Here is an 18,253-nt window from a genome sequence, read left to right on the forward strand (position 1 = left end):
AAGGTATAGATGTCTAGATGCAAGTCATGAATCCTAACCAAGAATAAATTATGCCAATGTTTGTGCCATTAACTCTAGCCTTTCGAATAATATACTCGCCATTCTCACTGGAGTTAGTTCGACACTCGTATCTAATTGTCATTCATATATCATATCATTTGCCTTGTCCCTTGTCTGTCTCAAGGTAATCATTCTGACCACTGCTTAAACACAAAAACTCACGTCAAACTCCTAACCTGCAAGTACATCAATAGCAAACTTTCCAACCACGTCTCTTAACTGATTCAAAACTCCCTCCTCAGTCCAAAAATGTCCCGCCGTTTCAATCTCGACTCCTCTGAACCCAGAGTCCGCCTTCTCGCGCAACCTGACCGTCCAAGATCTGAACCTTGACGCAGTTGTGAACCCATCCTGATCCCCAAAGATCACCAACGATGGATTCCTGATAAGCTTTTCCTCCGCCGCCGCATCGTGCGGATCCTTATTCTTTGTGAGTGCCGACGGAAGAATTGACATGCTTAGTGCATGCATGACGATACCTTGAGGTGGTGAGATCATGAGATAAGCCGGCCTCGGTATGGTAAGATCCGTAATTCTCGGTAGACTCTCTCCTGGTTGGGGCTGTTCAGCAACCTTTGGCGGAGACGTCTGCGAGACATTGCGAGAATGCCTGCCTACTCGCGCTTTTGCGATAAAATCATGAACGCCCCTTCGAAATCTCTCATCGTCCAAAGAAAAGCTTCTTCTTGCGCTTGATTGGCTTCGTCGGGGACTACGACTACCACTCTCATTACCGCCAACTCTGACACCACGCTTACTCCTCCCTCTCGATCCTTCCATCATAGCAAACCGCGTACTCGACAAGATGACATTCTGCTGTTCGGCTAAATGCTCAGCTCGAAGGCGAACTTCTGCCGCATCAGAGCCTGCAATTGGTGAAATGAATGGCTGGAGGATCGCATCGAGCGGGGGCATCCGAGTCGTTACAAATGCACCATATGAATAACCACCCATAAGCAAGACTGGTCGTACTCGAGGAGCTGGAGTGATGACCGCATCTAAACTGATTGATATGTCTGGACTTGTCGGCGTCGAGGGCTCGCTCTGCAGACCGTTTTCTAGATGTGGTTTGAAGGGATCGAGATAGTGGACGTAGTGTAAAACAAAAGCCACAACGGTCGCATAGTCGTCTCGTTCGGGTTTCGAGGTCCATGAAGTCCGTCCGGCAGATCCATGTGCACCTCTGCGTCTATTAGCATTCCGGAAGTTATCGCTTTGAGAGCAACGCACCGGAAATTAAAAGTCGCTACCAAGAAACCCTTCCGAAGCAATTGCGCAGCCACAGCTCCTACCACAGGATCATCGTAGCATCCTCCCATGGGTGCATACGGATGAGCCACCACAGCGGCATGTTTCAGCCATGTTGGCGCTTCTGGGTTCGCAGCTAGCGAGAGAGGATGATAGATGCGGCAATCAAGAGGGGTTCCATCGTTTATGCTAGGAAAGGTAAGTGCGATTGTTGGTTCCGGAAGCATTGTGACCGTGTCATGACATGTTGGTTACAAGTCAATTGGTTTGAGTTGAGATGGACAAAAGAAATTGGAGAAGAGAACAATAAATGGGAAACATGACATGGGACTGTGGAGGGAATAACTACGTCAAATCCTGGGGAAAGCTGGTGCACGGACACGGCAATACAGCCGACAGTCACAAGCAAAAATAGCTTCAATACGTAATTATGATTAGGTCATTATTATTGATGTCATTGGATATATTCATAATGATATCAGTTTAAAGATCATCGTAACAAGTCAATTAAAAGTACACTTCGTCAACTTGTTACACACATTATCAACAGATAACATAGTCTTCACTATTATGTAGGTTCGAGTAGAGTTGGCACGAATGCTCTAGATAGTTCAAACACAAGAAACATAATATTGGACTCATATCTATACATCTATAACAATTCAAATCATTTCTTATTGTGCCTTCTTCTCTCCGGCATCCTTTGCCCTCTGCTTCCTCCTCTTAATCCATCCTCTAAGCTCGTTAATCAGCCCCATCACCAGCGGGACACCCACTGGTCCAAGGAGGGGCAGGTAAACTGCAATTTTATGCTCATCAGGGAAATACAATTGACCAACCATGCTCTTCTCAAAAAACGCCCTTTCTGCTTCTTCCTCGGCGATTCTAGCGTGGAGGAGTCCTGAAGGCGCACCCAGACTGGCGCATGCTTGTTGAAGGTGCTCCATGCTGGATGAAACGCCTTCAGCAACACTATGAGGGATGGAAATGGAGGGGAGGGCAAGAGACAGTCTTGCCAATGAACCCAATGTGGATGACGCACGGAGCAGCAGATCTGCTGAACGGATGCGAGATAGTGTAGACAATCGAAGAGGCAGGGATCCCGATTGAGGGGTACCCAAGAGCGAGAGCAAATGTCCAGTGAAAGTCAACATTGGCTGCTTCAGCGTCTCACTCGACACATGGGCTGTTGTCTCGGGAAGACTGAGAAGATACACGCTACCCCACTGGGGAAACATCCATGACTGAGCCGTCTCAGCCTCCGAGTCAAGGCCAATCTTCTGATCACCAATGTAGATAACAAAGTTGACAGTTGGGGCGCCAGCAATGGAAGGCGACAAAGGCCACTCGGCAGCATTGATGAAAGATGCCAGATCCTCCTTGCTCAATACCTGGGACTGAGCACCTGGTGTAGCATAGAGCTGCACCTGAGTGTCAATTGTAAAGTTGTGGATAGGGCCCAGCACATCAAGCATGGGCTTCATGTATTCCTCGATCGCATTTTCGATATCCCATGTACCAGGTGCAGCGCCGGCAGTGAAGAGCGAAAAGGTAAGGTGGTAGGTAGGCGAGTATCGTAGCGATCGGGTAGTTCGCTTGGAAAGCATATCGACGATCTCGGGAGTCAGACCTTGTGGTTTCGCATCGGGGGCTGAAGACGTCGAAAGGAGGTAGGAAATAATGGATTGTTCTTCCCGGAAGGTAGATTGGAGTTCGTTGGCGATATAAGTAGCAAGGGCGGACGAGGACGATGAAGCGGACGGTACAGCGTTGGAGGGATATGCGATATTGAGAATAGCTGAGTCGGGGTCGAGAGAAGCAGAGTTGCTTTCACCAGGCGCAAGCTGAATCGTCAAAGCGACGTGTGAGTCGTCGTCGGCAGCAGGTGATGGTGAAGCGCCGCTTTTGGGAGCGAGTTGAAGACGGAGGTGGTGACCGGAGAAATCATTGTGATCGTCGAGAGCGTGCTGTGTCAGTCGCACAAGATTCTGCGCTTCGTTTTCCTGTAGCGCATCGGCCTTGACAGAGATCTGAAGGGGAAATACAGGGCGGCAAGCCTGGTGCCATTAGCACCTATACAATTCACCCCCAGAAACCCAAAACTAAACTCACCTTTCCCTCAGCCCATTGCATCATCCCATCGAGCGGAAGGTTCGCGCGATAGATCGTTGTAGTTTTCCACCATATTGGCACACCAAGACAGAGGACAAGCAGCCAAAAGGAGATGACAATGCGGGTTCTCCTTGAAGCGTCGGATGGTTTCTCGGGGGGTGGCTCTTGGGCCTCAGGCGCCGCGGAAGTGTCTTTGACGTCGCCGGGCGCCATTATGCCGTCCGGGAGAGGTAGATGTTGAGGATTTAGGCGGGGGGGGTTGAACGATTGCTCTTATCAAAGCTCCCTGTCGATTCGATGTACTTGGTGGAGGGATGGAGCTTAGCTTAGACACGACATCACGATATCACGTGAGGTCGGTAAGTCTAAGCGCCGATGCCGATGGTGACATTCAACTTGCTTGAATTAGTTAATGATCTCGATTATTTTATCTATTTGTCTGTTGTTCAATGGACTAAACGTAGGTATTATCATGGAAAACACTGAAAAATGATGGATCTAAACAAAAGGCCAATTGACCGAACTTTACAAAGTAACGAACCTTCTCAAAGGCTATTCCTCTCTTCAAAATGAAACGGGGACGAAATTAATAAGTCAGTTTATGCAACCTGGGTCAGACTTCCTAGACAGTTTATTTCTATATCCTAAGGCTTGGAGGTCAACTCATCTGATACCCTCGAGATACCTAGGTAGCACTATGATACAAAAGCATAGTCTCATTACGACGTAATATAGTAGCGAGACAAGTCTTCTTCTACCATGTGCTTGAAACGATGATACCCTACAGACCAACTAATTTTCGAGAATCACCTCCCCATCTGATCTAGTTCAGCCCTGTAAAAGACCGTGCTGATTACATTCAAGGTTAATCTGATGCAGGTCAAAGATCGCCAGGAACTGTCAGCACTCTCTTCTTTTCTTTTTTCGCCTTCTCTCAACTACTACTACATAGAAGGATCTCTTGGCATTCTATCTCCCTCTCCGTATTTATTCCCGTAGGCTCGGCACTTGGCATCACATCAGCATGACTACCGAGGCAGGTGAAAGCAAGCAAGTTTCTATGTATTTGACTTGCTTGACATGTGCAGCATCAAGCAAGGCGCTGAATATAAGCATATCGGCCCTAATAACCATCATCCTTTCCCAACTCTAACCTCATCGATGTACCTAGAATCAACGGACCTAAATTAGGTACCTTACATGATTACCCGCTTAGAACCCTACACGACGTCGGCACTTTTGTGGAGAGCTCTGTCGTCACCTTTAACCTGTTATCGATATCAGCCCATCCATAGACCCACGTCACTGTTTATCTTTACGCCCTCTCCCTTCCTCCCCTCCTAATCCTCAACCACCAACAATGCCTCGTACGTATAAACCCAAGCCCTTCGTTTATAAACTCTCTAACACTTCTCAGTCCCTCTTGTGGTAACCATTCCCGCAATCGCGGCTTCTATAGCATACCTGAGCGTCCGCGCCTCAGTATGGTACGACCTCTTACTCCTGCGCTGCGTCACCTTCGGCGCATCACGCATGTACTACCGCGAATGGACCGACCGTCTGAACCTCTACTACCTTCTCGAAAATATTGCCACGAACAAATCCACGGCTGATCGCGCGTTGCTCATCTTCGAAGGCAAGCGCCACTCGTACAAAGATGTTTACGAACAGGTCCTAAAGTACGGACAATGGCTCAAGAAAGAAGGTGTCAAGAAAGGCGATATCGTAGCGCTGGACTTTCAAAATTCGGATACATACATCTTTCTCTGGTTGGGACTCTGGAGCATTGGTGCGAAGCCAGCTTTCTTGAACTATAACCTCTCTGGTGCATCACTGGTGCATTGTATAAAGGCTGCTACAACAAAGCTATGTATCGTGGATCCCAACGTTGAGGAGAATGTCGGAAAGGATGTTCGGGATCAGTTGAAAGATATCCGCTTCGTCGTCTATACTCCAGAGGTTGAGGCGCAAGTCGCTTCCATGGAAGCTGTCCGCGTACCAGACTCCGAGCGATCCGAAAAGAGCCTTTCGGCAATGGCAATTCTCATCTACACCTCTGGAACTACTGGTATGCCCAAGGCAGCTATCGTATCATGGGGGAAATTGATCGTTGCTGGTTCAATGGCCGAACAACTCCTCGACCGTTCCAAAGGCGACATCATGTACTCCGTAAGTGCAAACCTTTCTAGACTCTATGCCCTGCTAACTATCTAGTCAATGCCTCTTTATCACTCTTCTGCGACAATCTTCTCTTTCAGTGCGACACTTCTCTCAGGAAGCACCCAGGCCCTCGGCCGCAAGTTCTCCGCAAGAAACTTTTGGAACGAAGTCCGCGCTTCAGGCGCAACATCCATTCTATACGTTGGCGAGACTCTTCGTTACCTACTCTCTTCACCACCACAATATGACCCTGAAACTGGTGAATGTCTTGACAAGAAGCACAACGTCAAAGTCGCTTTCGGCAATGGTCTGCGACCGGATATCTGGAACGAATTCAAGGACCGGTTCGGTATCGAAGGAATCTGCGAATTCTATGCTGCTACAGAAGGAACTTTTGCGACTTTCAACCTGAGCAAAAACGATTTCGCCGCGGGCGCCATTGGCCGAAACGGCTGGATTTACAATCTCATCTTGAGTCAATCTGTCGCTCTCGTGGAAGTAGACTGGGACACCGATCTTCCAAAGCGCAACCCCAGCACAGGAAGATGCTACAAAGCGCGCACCGGCGAACCAGGCGAGATGCTTTTCCGCCTGCCCTCCGGCAACCCCTTCCAGCGATTCCAGGGATACTACGGCAACCGCGCCGCCACTGAAGCAAAGGTTCTTCGTGGCGTGTTCAGCAAGGGCGACGTTTGGTTCCGAACAGGCGATGTCTTGCGATGGGACGGCGAGGGCCGCGTCTACTTCCACGATCGCATTGGTGACACGTTCCGCTGGAAGGGTGAAAATGTCTCTACGGCTGAAGTGAGCGAGGTCATGTGTAAGCACGCCAGCGTCAAAGAAGCGAATGTTTATGGTGTAAGCCTGCCTCATCACGATGGACGAGCGGGATGTGCATCGGTTCATCTCGCCTCCGATCCTACGCCCAAGATCATGCAGGACATAGCGACACATGTGCACACAGAGTTGCCCAAGTATGCTAGACCTTTATTCCTGCGAATCGCGACTGAGTTGGGTGGCGGGCAAATCACTGGAACCATGAAGCAGCAGAAGCACGCTTTGCGAGAAGCAGGCGTCGATCCTGCTGAGAAGAGTTTTGGTGACGTATATTGGCTCAAGGGGGATAGTTATGTCCCATTTACGGAGAAAGACTGGAATGAGATGAACGGCGGCAAGGTAAAGTTATAGAATGGCTATATAGTATGTAGTATGTATGTTGACAGGATACCCATGAAAATAATATAATCGCATAGTTTAAACTTGTTTCAACATACCTATATTGCATAATTAATGCTGAAATGACGACCTTGATCTTTCAGCCAAGTCTTGGTTTAAATAATGACTATTGACAGATGTATTCATCTATAGACGTATTGATATAATATGTAATATGATGTGATATGTCCATTGATGCATCATGTACGCTCGAACCAAATCCTCCTCTTACACAGTCCGTGAGTGGGTTCATTACACGTCACAATATTTTGGTAAATCTTCTTCCTCAATGCTCTCCACCAATGAATGAATGACCTGAAAATGGTCTTGTCTGATCAACTTATGATCCTGCTATGCCCAAGCCAACACGTTGCTGGCCGTTTCCACCAGGGGCTGTGCCGGTTCGTTCTCGCATCCTTCTACCCTCCATCAGCCCTCTGAGTCCTCGCTTCTGAAGTCCAATCACACTGCTGAGTTCGCCGCTCCATACAAAGGTGTCGCGCTCACTACCTCCAACCTCGGATGAGCTCCATTCCGAACCACTCTGGCTTGTTGTAGCAGATAGTTCATCACTGGAAGGTCGGTTGAATTGCTGCACATTTGTGTTTAGGGACAACCCCTCGGTTCGATTCTGCAGGTCCGATGAGAAGCTGTCACCTCCAGATTGTCCTAAGGAAAAGTCCGATGTAGCTGTAGGCGAGCCGACGGGGTCCAGGGTTCCAACAAAGAAGTTGGGGTTGAGGGAACCATCAATGCCTCGGCCACCACCAGCCGCCATAGCCGTCGCATTAAATACTGCTGCAGCGTTTCGGCTATCGAGTAGAGAATGGAGTCGTTCAACGACAGATTCCAGTAGTCCATCTATACGGTAGGGTCGAGCAATCTGCAAAAGCGAACAAAGGATTTGAGGTGTGCAAAGAGGCGAGGTTTGCGGGGGTAGAGAGCTTGTGTAGAGGAAATGGAGCAATGCCTGGATCGTGAGATAAGTATGGGGGAGGTAGAGACATCGCGGTCGTGAATTTGGCGGTAATGAATGAGGCGTAGGCGCAGCGTTGATGCTCGTCGGGTTGGCTTCGTGGCCCATAGCACCTGTCGAGAGACTGGAGGCTACTGTGCTTGGTGGAACACCGGAAGAGCCCAAGGAACCTATAGTGCTGATCATTGATGCTGAACTGTCGGCTACCCTTGAGTTGGGCGTGATTGTTATAGCCGACGCACGTAAGGGGTTGCTGGACAAACCGGACCGAAGAGTCATGGCATCGCTTCCGTCTTGTGTCGCTGTTCCTTCGCGAAGAAGTTGCACGAAATAAGGTCCCCATCGTCGTCCCACAATTCTTGAATTGACAGGGATTCGTTCGCCGCCGATGCAAAGAATATCCATATCTGCGAGTTCCCGCATGGCGAATGATTTCTCGCCAAGCTCCTCGCTCGCCCTCGAATGGTATCGCCCGCCCGCAGTGTATCCGGCTTTGCGTGCCAAGCTCAAGCCTGGCCCGGCGTAGGGGCTGCTTGCTGAGATGAAACCGGAAAGGGGGCTGGTCTTGCGGGGGTTATCGTAGAAGCCGAAGGCTTCCAGCTCAACCATGCATACGTTGGAAAAGTTGATACGTCGATGATTATAGTCGTCGACGAGACTTCTTTTCCGATTGCCCAAGATCACAAAAGTGTTTCGGCGGTTCCACAAAACACCACGGTTCCAGCTGCCCTGGCTAAAGACACTTCCTCCCGCATCAATTCGGCTCCAGGTCAATGTTCGTAAATCGAGAGCCCAAAGCGCGTACTCTTGTCGCGATGAAGTGAGATAAGTGCCGCTGACAACGAAATGCGTATCAATAATTCCACCGTTCGGGAATCGCAATCCCGGTGGTGAGTAGTTGCCAGTCATTGGCCTTTCTGTGAGAGTGCCATCCGGTGACCGAATTTGTAACTCCAGCTTGACATCCAAGAAATTGTAGTTGCAGTAGATCAGCATTGATGCGCCTGGCTCCCGGGCTTCTTGGCTGATACCTCCGTCGGGGCGTTGCATTCCATTCGACTGTTGTCGCCCAAGCTTGGAAGCCACCGCAGGGGGCAGAGGGGCAGTAACACTCCTGTATGCGCCCCAGCTTTTATTCAGAGGCTCTGTTGACGTCCATTTCAGGCTTCGCAAATTGAAGACACTAATCTGTTCAATATAGTTGTTTCTGCCGTCTTGTCCACCAACAATCACCATTTCTGCACCTCCTGACCCATCAATATTAATGCCGATTCGTCCTTCGTTAGGATTACTGGTTGAGGGATTGTGTTGTAGAGCGGAAAGAGGCGCGCGGTGTGAAGAGAATGAGGCCGCCGAGGGCAGGATACACGCGCAATGGGCGTATCGGCCCTGTGGGGGATCCTGTGTCGGGATAAACGTCCAGGCTCTGGTGTTGACATCGTATACATAAATATCCGACATGACAGTAATTTCAGGCTGCTGCTGGTCGGCGCCAGGAGGTTGGTTCGGAGCGGGTGACATGCCTCCGTAGCAAACCATCTTAGTATCGCCCAGCGCGCACATAGAGTGGAAGTATCGTGGTGGCGGCACGTCGCCAGTCGTTTCCAATTTTGTCCAATGTCGTCGGATAAGGTCCAGCTCGTACATGTTTGATGTCAGGGGAGCAGGACGACTCCTAGACAGAATCCTGCCTCCAAAGACATAAAGCTTATCTCCTAAAATGGTGGTCGTCGCTCCAACAAGAGCATGAGGTTCGCGTCCGGTCGTTCGGTGAACATTGCACATAAGGCCAGAAAGATGCGTAGAAGGGCCATTAGACGGTCCACCCACGGTGTTGGATCGGCCTTGCGCGACATTTGGCGATGGTCCTCCAGAACCCGACCCGGTTCCTCTTGGCTTTAGGTCATTGTTCGGATCCTGAGAGTCATACCTGGCGCTTGACACGCTGCCCATGCTGTTGTTCGTTTCATGGCCACCGTACGGATACTGCGCTTGACCAGACATTGATTCCATAGTGCTGGGCCGGCTATCGAGATAGCTGTAGCCTTCTGGCTTCGGAGGTGGTGTTGGTAAGGGTGATGTTGAAGGTGACGGGTCGGGGAATTTCAAGTCTGTGATCTCCCCTTCTGGCACGCTAGGTAGATTAGGGGAGGTCGAGTCGTGCGGGGATATTGAATCTCGACAAGGAGGTGATTTCGGTAGAGGTTTCGCGAGGCTGTATTGAAGTGTCAAGTTTCGAACATGCTGAGGATTTTGTATCTCGCTTGCTGTCGGAACACTCGAGGTGGAAGAAGTCGCAGAGTGCAGACTATTGGACGAGTTCTTTAAGTTCAACCGCGAAGGGCTCCGAGAGAGCTTGACAGAGGGTAGCTTTCGAATGCCTCGATAAACGCCAGCGAGGATATCGGGGGTGTATCGGCCGGAAGGTTTCTCGTCGTTGATCTCAGAAAAGCGAGGAAGCTCGATGTTGCCTAGTGAACCCTTGCGGGACGTTAGTTCTGGAGCGTCGCCCATTGTGTCTGGCTTGTGGCAGTGAATAGCAAAGCATGAGGCGATGCGTATGTGGACAAAGGAACAAAGGACATATAGCAAGGGCGGGGAAGAGTAAAGGAGCTTGCACAAAGGCTAACCAAATAGGAAGCAGAAGCAACAAGATAACCAGCAAGACGGGAGCCAAGGCAAAGGATATGCCCGAGAGGTTGCGCTGGAGATCGTGAGTGCGATCCGGTGAAGACAGGGGCGTCACCGCCAAAGATGGGTCAGGACAGGGCAGAAGGACAGGGTCAGGTAGGGTTAATTAGCGAGGGGAGACTCACAGAGGCTCCAAGGCTGATGGAAAACGTGGAAGGGCTGAAGCTGGAGTCGTAAACTCAACGGCCAAGGGAGAGAGAGACGAGGCGGAGGAACGGAAGAGTCGATGGTCGCGGGGGAAGAGGCTCCGTCTGGAGACAGGACCGAGATGGGCGACCCGAAGAAGGATAAGAACGACAGGGACGGGGCGGGACGGAGAAAGACCAGGGCCAAGGGCCACGCGGTGGATAGAACAAAACAGGACAGGGCCTGGAGTGCAACAGTGTTGAGATGAAATGGCGTATGCAGCACGTACGTTATCGCTGCCAGGGAGAATAGCAGCCAAGATTGATCGTCGCAGAGAGGAATAATACTATGTAAATTGTTGCGATGCAAGGTTTAAGGAGGCAGACGACTCCTGAGGAGAACAAATGCAGGCGGGACACAGTATCGTCCAATGTTAGCGCCGCTGTGTTCTTTTTTTCTTTCTTTTTTTTTTTTTACCCCTTGACGACTACTACTGACCGACATACATATGCCAGGCACGGGACAGCACAGCACACGGTAACAAATGAAGCGAAGGCGTACGACTGGACCACCGTTGGGTCCTGAAGTTGTGATCAAGGGATTGGACCAACGTAATTGGATATTCTAGTCAGGGTCATCAAGGTGAAGACAATCTGACAGGGTTAGTTTTGGCAGCGGGCAGAGGTTTGGCAGCTGAACGCACGGGCCAAAGCGACACCAACAATAAAGGAGTTGTATGAGAACCTACCTGTTGATCAAACACTCATTGTACCATATAGATAATCCTACCCAAGTTGAACGCATGGTATCCATGGTTTTCATCTTTCTATCCACCTGCAAAGTAACTCACTTTTGTCCTCGTGTCCGTTAGGTCCTTGGACGTGAACGATAGAGCAGACCCGCATGGTCAAAGTATGGATATCTGTTAGCTCTGACACCTTTTAGTCTACCCTGGAAGACGGCTTGGTTTCGGATACAGTGCCTCTGCAGGGGCACTGCAAAGCTTCTGGAACAGACCCTGAAGCCGGGTAAGATCGAGTATAGTACCGTGCCTACTAAGGCTATGACGACAAAGGGGGCCGTTCTACTATTCGTGTTTCAGGAACCATGAAGGAGAAAAAAATCCGGTAGTTAAAGGAGATACTGACTCCATCTCAAGAGTAACCAAATGACAAAAAGTCGACCTATAACCTCTAGACTGAGCGTATATTGGCATGGTGCTTGATAACCAGTAACATCTCCTCAATTTGAGTTACCTGAAGACAAAAAGAGTCAACTGCGGCACAATTGATCAAATGCTGACCCCCCAAACCTGCTAAGCGCTAACTAAGCCACAGGGGAAACAGTCAAGGATAGCACATCCCAGCATAAAGGAACAGACCAAAACATTTAACAAAACATTAAACAAATTATTCATAAGCCAAGATATTTAATTTAGGTGTTGCTATTACCATCCCTGCTATATGCAATGCAAAGCCAGGACGATGGAGAAGTCTTAAAATACTCTCACTATAGGTAGTTCTTCGGACGAACCCCACCTGACAGATGGAGAGGGATATTAGCTCACCGATGGGACCCCCTAATTCAAAGGAAAAACCGGTAATGTTGGCCCTTGAGCCCCTAGAATCTCGGGTAGAAGAAGTTGGGCACTTTTTTTCTTCAGTGAAGACAAGGGTCACCCAGCTTTCTGGGTTCGCTGGTCCCGGGTCCGTACAACGGCCAATCTATACGACGTCTCCTATGAACGAATCATCAAGATGGAAGCTAAAGACAACACCCAACCTCCGTTCTCCAGAGATGCAAGGGCTATATACTCTGTACAATTACTCTAATCCAGGAAGTTCAGTGCGCGATATAGCTAGCTACCTATGCTCGCAACGGTCATATGTATAGCATAAATACATATCTTTCTATAATGATTTGAATAAAATTACCAATGCTTGCTTCTACCAACAACGTAGACTAGTTCATATTGAAGTATTTCGGGCCCATGAGCATTCACCACTCTTTTCTTAACAGCTCAGGCCCTCCACATCACCGAGTCATTTACGCGGTTGATCTGGTGATCCGACCTCCTATGGAACTTATCATAGAGCAATTAATTTAATAATGACAAGTGATATGTAGATCTGTTTATTCCCAAACTGACCCTCGGTCGTGGCACAAACTAACGTTAGAGAACAAGGGCTCAAAGCGTCGTCACCAGCAAAACAAGGCTGACAGGTCAAGAAGCTCGTACGCACACGGACTTATCTGAGCACATACTAAACATGATATATGATGCCCCTTGAGCCTCGTCAGCTGAGATTAGGCCGCCAGAATTCCAAACTGCCTGAGAGTTAGCCTCCTAACTCTTAGGGTACACAAATAAGTAGCCTGAGAGCCATGGTCTACGGAGCATAAACTGACCTACTAATTTCGTCTCTTGTGCTCCCAACCCTGATGACTGCATACTGCCAGATATGGTGTGGTCTCTGATGTATATCATGAGATATGGATGCCGATCAACGTTGTACAAGATGCTGACCCCTGAGAAGCCTTCAGAATTGAAAATGACCCGTCAAGTAACAAATGATGAGCTATTGCTTGTGAAAGTCGTGTCTAAATCCAAACTTCTGTCCTCTAAACTAGCTTGAGTAAGCAGTGCGATGATATGGCAAAATGAAGTGAAATTGCATCAAAGAGAGTACTCAACAAACTTGATAGGACGGGTGTATTGTAGTGAATAACATAGTAGATTAGTCGGCGGCTGAGTTATCAAATGCACCCTCAAAGTGCAGTCTAATTGACTGTCCCACCTTCCAATTACGTCTTGTCAGAACTTCAACCCCGCACAAGCAACCAACTGAACAACTTCTAAAAGACAAGAACAAAAAGGAAGAAGATGCCAGTATCAAAGCAAATAGTAGACGATGTCTTGAAGGCCATCCCTTCCCGCATCCGCGGTCCAGGCGGTGCCATCGCTGTCCTCTCAGAAGGCGCCCTCGTGGACCATCGCGTTTGGGGTTATGCAGACTTCAACCGCCGGATACCCATGACTCCAGACACTCGAATCCCCATCTGCTCCATATCCAAGCAGATGCTCTGCGCTTTGGTCGTGGATCTGGAGCGCAATCCAACTCCAGCTCTCAAGGCCAAGGGTGATGTCAGGGAGCAGTTTGAGACTAAGCTAAAGGAGCTTCTACCTGAGCTAGCCAAGACTGGAAAGCTGAAGCTGGATGATCTGTGCAACAATCGATCTGGCATTCGCGACTACTGGGCTATCACTTTGCTCTGGGGTGCAAAGCCAGAGGACCCGTACTCCTTGGCTGATCACAATGGCCCCATGCTTGATACCCTCAAGTCATTCCACTTTGAGCCGGGCACTGAGTACTCTTACTCCAATACCAACTTCAACATTGTAGGACGAGTAGTCGAGGCTACGACTGGGGAGTCACTCGTATCCTTATTCAACGAGCGAATCTTTGCGCCTGCGGGCATGAAGACTGCAGAGTTGTGTGCAGATTCAGCAAAGCTACCCCCACCATGTGTCGGATATGAGGGGGATGAGCTGCGCGGCTACATACCCGCTGAAAACCGCATCGAATGGGCCGGTGACGCCGGTATCATCGCTTCTCTCACGGACATGATTGCCTACGAGTCATTCCTCGATCGTAGCCTGTTTGATCCTGAGAGCTGGTACCGCAAGATCTTCCAGCCCTCGACGTTCAGTGACGGTGTTCCTTCGACATATGCACAGGGTTTAGCCCATACCGAGATTGGAAGCGTGGGGGCTATCGGTCACGGAGGTGCTCTGCGTGGCTACAGACTGTATCGAGCTCACGCACCAGAGGAACGATTGTCAGTCGTGGTCATGTTCAACCACGAGGCCGACGCAGCAACGCTATCGGAGTATATTATCCAGAACATCTTGAGTCTTCAAAAGCCACTTGCGCCTGCTCTGGTTGAAGCATCCCCTGCCTGGCCGGGTATCTATCTCGACGAGGGTACTCAGTTGGCTATTACTGTGACCCTCGGCCAGAAGGGTCAGGTCCTGGTCACATATGCTAACTACGTCGAGCCTGTCAAACTAACCGACCCCGAGCGCGGCGAATCCAAGGGTATGGCGGCTGTAGTCAACGGTGACATTCTTCGCATTCAGCGTCTAAAGGAGAACCGAGCCATCACCGCCAAGCGTCTCACTCTTGGAGCCATCGCTATCGATAGCTCGCCATTCGAAGGTGACTTTTACTCCCCAGAGATCAACTCGACTTTCCACTGCGTCAACCAAGGCGGTCTAGTATTTGGCACGTTCGATGGCTTCTTGGGCCAGAGCCCGGCTCAGTTCATGAGATATCTAGGTGATGATGTGTGGGCACTTGCAAACCCGCGAGGTATGGACGCAAAGCCGCCTGGTGATTGGACACTTGTATTCCGTCGTGATGATAAGGGTGCTGTTGTTGGCTTGACGATTGGATGTTGGCTTGCAAGGAAGATCGAGTATGTCAGAAAGTGATTGCAGCTCGTACCAGCAATTGAGTTATCGACAGGCTGCTTCGTGTTTTGAGGCGATTAGCGTTATGAACTGTTATGCGTTGACTGCTTGAGAACTCAGACTTCAACAGTCAGTGTATGCTTAGCGATCATATGCAACCTTGATAGACGGTTACAGTAACAGACACAGATAGAGTTCGGACGTTGAACTTTCTAATTAGTCTATTCTATTCATAATATATGTGTTACAACTATCGTCCGCCCCAGCTTACCAACTCGGAATGGCACTTGTCCCATCCATCAAAGTAAGGCTTTCTCTTCTCATCTCCCTCCTCGCCCACACGGGCAAGATACTCGAGCACCATGTTGCCCCAAAGCCAACTCGCCGGTCCTCGTCCAGGATGCGTCTGATCCTTGTATAGCATCGAGAGGGAAGCAATCATGCGTCCCCATTCAAACACTTCATGTCCAGCCTTGGCCGCAATCGCACGGGATAATCGCTCGAGATCGTAGATAGATCCATCCCTGGCGTCACTGACACGATGGATTGTCATGCTGCGGAACATGGTCGGCGCGTCGCCGAATTCGGTGGAGATGCGCTTGACAAAGTCGCGGATACGAGCGGCAGCAAAGCGCACTTCTTGCCAGACCAATTGGCGCTCGCGCGATCCCATGGGATACACATCCTTCTCGTGGTTCGCTTCACCAGCCTCCCAGAAAGCGCGCTGGTCCCAGAGGCCGTTCTGCCAGAGAATCAGGTCTGGCCTGTTGTTAGGACCGCGAACTTGGTCGTACATGGGTGTCCAGTACTTGTCCCAGCGCTCCTCAAAAGCGATTTCCTCCATGTCGTCCATCCACCACCAATCCGGGCGGTACGTCATGGAACCAGCAAAGTGCCAGTGGACGAAGGTCAGGTTGAACTCGGGGATGCTGCAGCTGGCGATGGTGTGGGCCTTGGGCTGCTTCATGTTGTGCTTGAACTCGCTGCAGAAGAATTGCATCATGAATCGATCGACAGAGTCGCTAAACAGGACAATGCGACGACCCCAGAGCCAGCCGAAATCGCCGTCGTTCTTCATGGGAGCATAGGCGTCAGCCTTGGTGTCGGCGTTGGCTTTTATGGCCTTCTTTCGACGAACACTCTCGGCGATGGCGTCGGGTAGCCATTGTCGCGGCGTGGAAGAGTGCTTGGCAAAGTCAGGCTCGGGTTCGGTCGCATTAAAGATGACCTCGCCGGCGGCAGGATAGACGGCGTAATCGGGCGATTCAGCCTCGAGGAAGTCGTCGGTGAAGGGAATCCATTGTGTCTTCTTGTATTGGTCGGTTCCGTTTATATCAGCTGGGATGTAGAGATATCCAGGTTGACGATAAGGATCGTTGCAGTTCAATACGGGAATATTGGTTTGTTGTGTTGGTCTTAAAATTTAAGATTAATCGTTAGCGTAAGCCAAGAGACGTTGCCAAGTTTGTCTTCAGCGGGGTCATCAACTGACTGAGAAAAGACGTACAATGAAGATGTTGGAGTTGTAGTAATTGCTGTTGTTGTGTTAGGGTTGATGTACTCTTCTGCTTTGCTGTGTACGTATGTCCAAGGGACTTCTAGTGATTCTTGGAAGAACGTAAAGACGACCAGGAAAAGAGAGACGCTGGCCGCGATGATAACGCACGTCAAGACTGATGGACGTGACATGGTGAACATCATCCTCAAGACGGATGTTCTACCAGGATAAAAAAGAATGACTGTGTCCCCTTGCAGTTACAATCCAAGACACCAAGAAGAAACAAAATAAAACAAAAGACTCAAGAAGAAGAAAAGATCAATTAACAATGGTCTGGGGTGTCTAACTGTATTATCTCCTTGACCGAAAAATATCCCAGTTCCAAACTAGAAGATCCATGCCTGTAGTTGATGGTTTTCCCCACTACCCCTTAATCCATGACGGTATTTGATTTGATGTTGATGAACCGTGAGTGACGATTGGAAACAGGAAAGGTTTACCCCGACGCGTGTCACATTTACAGTGCTTTTGGTCACTGTACTGTAGATTTTGCTGCGCAGACTGCGGTAGGATTAATTAGCTTCTGGCGCTAAGTTAATCTCTAAATGTCCCAAGTTTCAGATTATGTCAACAGCCTTGATTTACGCCGAGACGGTCAAGACGATCGCAATTGAAGTTTGGAGAATGTCACTGGTACAGACACGTTGTACTCTACAGGGCTCCATCAAACAAAATTGCCAAGATTGCCTCTTAACTCTGGACCTTCTCAAAAGATGAAGTGATGCAGAAGGCAGGATTGAGTTAGGTTCTAATTTTAAGCTTACTAGTGATAGCGTACGCCTCAGCCGTACATGCATGAGGCGAAAGTGAAACAGAAAAATGGCGCCAGAAATAGTCTCGAATTTAAACAAATTTCCGTTGATGCGTGGACATGACCTGAACATGAATAAAGCCATGAAACATATGACGCACGGCTTGGCAAAAAGAAGCGAGACTTGATGAAGATATATATCACTGGCAAAAGACAAAAAAATCGACCACGCCAGGAGTCGAACCTGGAATCTCTAGAGATTTCACGAATTGCTCGAAAGCCGAAATCTAGCGCCTTAGCCATTAGGCCACGCGGCCTGATCTTATTGTTAGGTATTAGGATCATGTTTGTGTCTAAGTCTGGGTGCTACTGCTGCATGTCGAGTGTGAAGATTGCGCAAAATGAAGCCCGGATGATCCCAATGTGGTGGTAGTTCTGTAGCTTGCCGTAAGCTTTGCGATTCTTTAGCTATATTTCTTCATTTCTCCGTCGGGAGAGGATACTTGAGCTGAGGCTCTGCACAATTAACAGATGGATCTGGCGTGGGCTGTCCAGGGCGATTGAGTTGACCAAAACGTTGGATGCCACGTACTATGAGTCAACAACCGGATGATTCATACTAGTAGCGAATGGATCAATTCAATTTACTTAACACTAGCATTTATGTGAATGAGGTTCCCTTTGCTCTTTTCTGAAGTATACAGTCGGAAGTCATTGTTCAAAGAGGCGATGTGGTCTTTCGTATGGAATACCCTAGACTTACTATTAACAAGACAGACACCAACCTACATACCTCTCTTGAGGGTAGGTTGATATTGTCTCTTTCAAAACAAGGGTCAAGAGTTGATTAAAATGTCAGATGGAATACCATAGAAGCCACCT

At 49.2% G+C, this 18,253-nt stretch overlaps 6 protein-coding genes across 6 annotated transcripts; 2 read left to right on the forward strand and 4 right to left on the reverse strand.

Moving 5' to 3' along the window:
* Positions 1–231: 231 nt before the first annotated feature.
* On the reverse strand, positions 232–1,535 carry FSST1_001516 (Alpha/Beta hydrolase protein; the record flags this gene model as incomplete). The annotated part of the gene is made up of 2 exons (XM_083227419.1): positions 232–1,243; positions 1,291–1,535. The coding sequence occupies 2 exons, from the start codon at positions 1,533–1,535 to the stop codon at positions 232–234; spliced, it is 1,257 nt and encodes a 418-aa protein (XP_083091698.1).
* A 447-nt stretch (positions 1,536–1,982) lies between these two features.
* FSST1_001517 (GPI-anchor transamidase GPI17) lies at positions 1,983–3,633 on the reverse strand (the record flags this gene model as incomplete). The annotated part of the gene is made up of 2 exons (XM_083227420.1): positions 1,983–3,365; positions 3,421–3,633. The coding sequence occupies 2 exons, from the start codon at positions 3,631–3,633 to the stop codon at positions 1,983–1,985; spliced, it is 1,596 nt and encodes a 531-aa protein (XP_083091699.1).
* Positions 3,634–4,780: 1,147 nt separating this feature from the next.
* Positions 4,781–6,768, forward strand: FSST1_001518 (uncharacterized protein; the record flags this gene model as incomplete). Its single annotated transcript, XM_083227421.1, has 3 exons — positions 4,781–4,787; positions 4,838–5,589; positions 5,635–6,768. The coding sequence occupies 3 exons, from the start codon at positions 4,781–4,783 to the stop codon at positions 6,766–6,768; spliced, it is 1,893 nt and encodes a 630-aa protein (XP_083091700.1).
* A 367-nt stretch (positions 6,769–7,135) lies between these two features.
* Positions 7,136–10,285, reverse strand: FSST1_001519 (uncharacterized protein; the record flags this gene model as incomplete). The annotated part of the gene is made up of 1 exon (XM_083227422.1): positions 7,136–10,285. One exon carries the CDS (start codon positions 10,283–10,285, stop codon positions 7,136–7,138), a length of 3,150 nt encoding a protein of 1,049 aa, XP_083091701.1.
* Positions 10,286–13,472: 3,187 nt separating this feature from the next.
* On the forward strand, positions 13,473–15,083 carry FSST1_001520 (beta-lactamase/transpeptidase-like protein; the record flags this gene model as incomplete). The annotated part of the gene is made up of 1 exon (XM_083227423.1): positions 13,473–15,083. The coding sequence occupies one exon, from the start codon at positions 13,473–13,475 to the stop codon at positions 15,081–15,083; it is 1,611 nt and encodes a 536-aa protein (XP_083091702.1).
* Positions 15,084–15,312: 229 nt separating this feature from the next.
* On the reverse strand, positions 15,313–16,751 carry FSST1_001521 (uncharacterized protein; the record flags this gene model as incomplete). The annotated part of the gene is made up of 2 exons (XM_083227424.1): positions 15,313–16,477; positions 16,570–16,751. The coding sequence occupies 2 exons, from the start codon at positions 16,749–16,751 to the stop codon at positions 15,313–15,315; spliced, it is 1,347 nt and encodes a 448-aa protein (XP_083091703.1).
* Positions 16,752–18,253: the final 1,502 nt, after the last annotated feature.

This window comes from Fusarium sambucinum, chromosome IV, assembly GCF_050947815.1.
Source record: "Fusarium sambucinum isolate potato_lamoka chromosome IV, whole genome shotgun sequence".
Classification (NCBI taxonomy): Eukaryota; Fungi; Ascomycota; class Sordariomycetes; order Hypocreales; family Nectriaceae; genus Fusarium; species Fusarium sambucinum.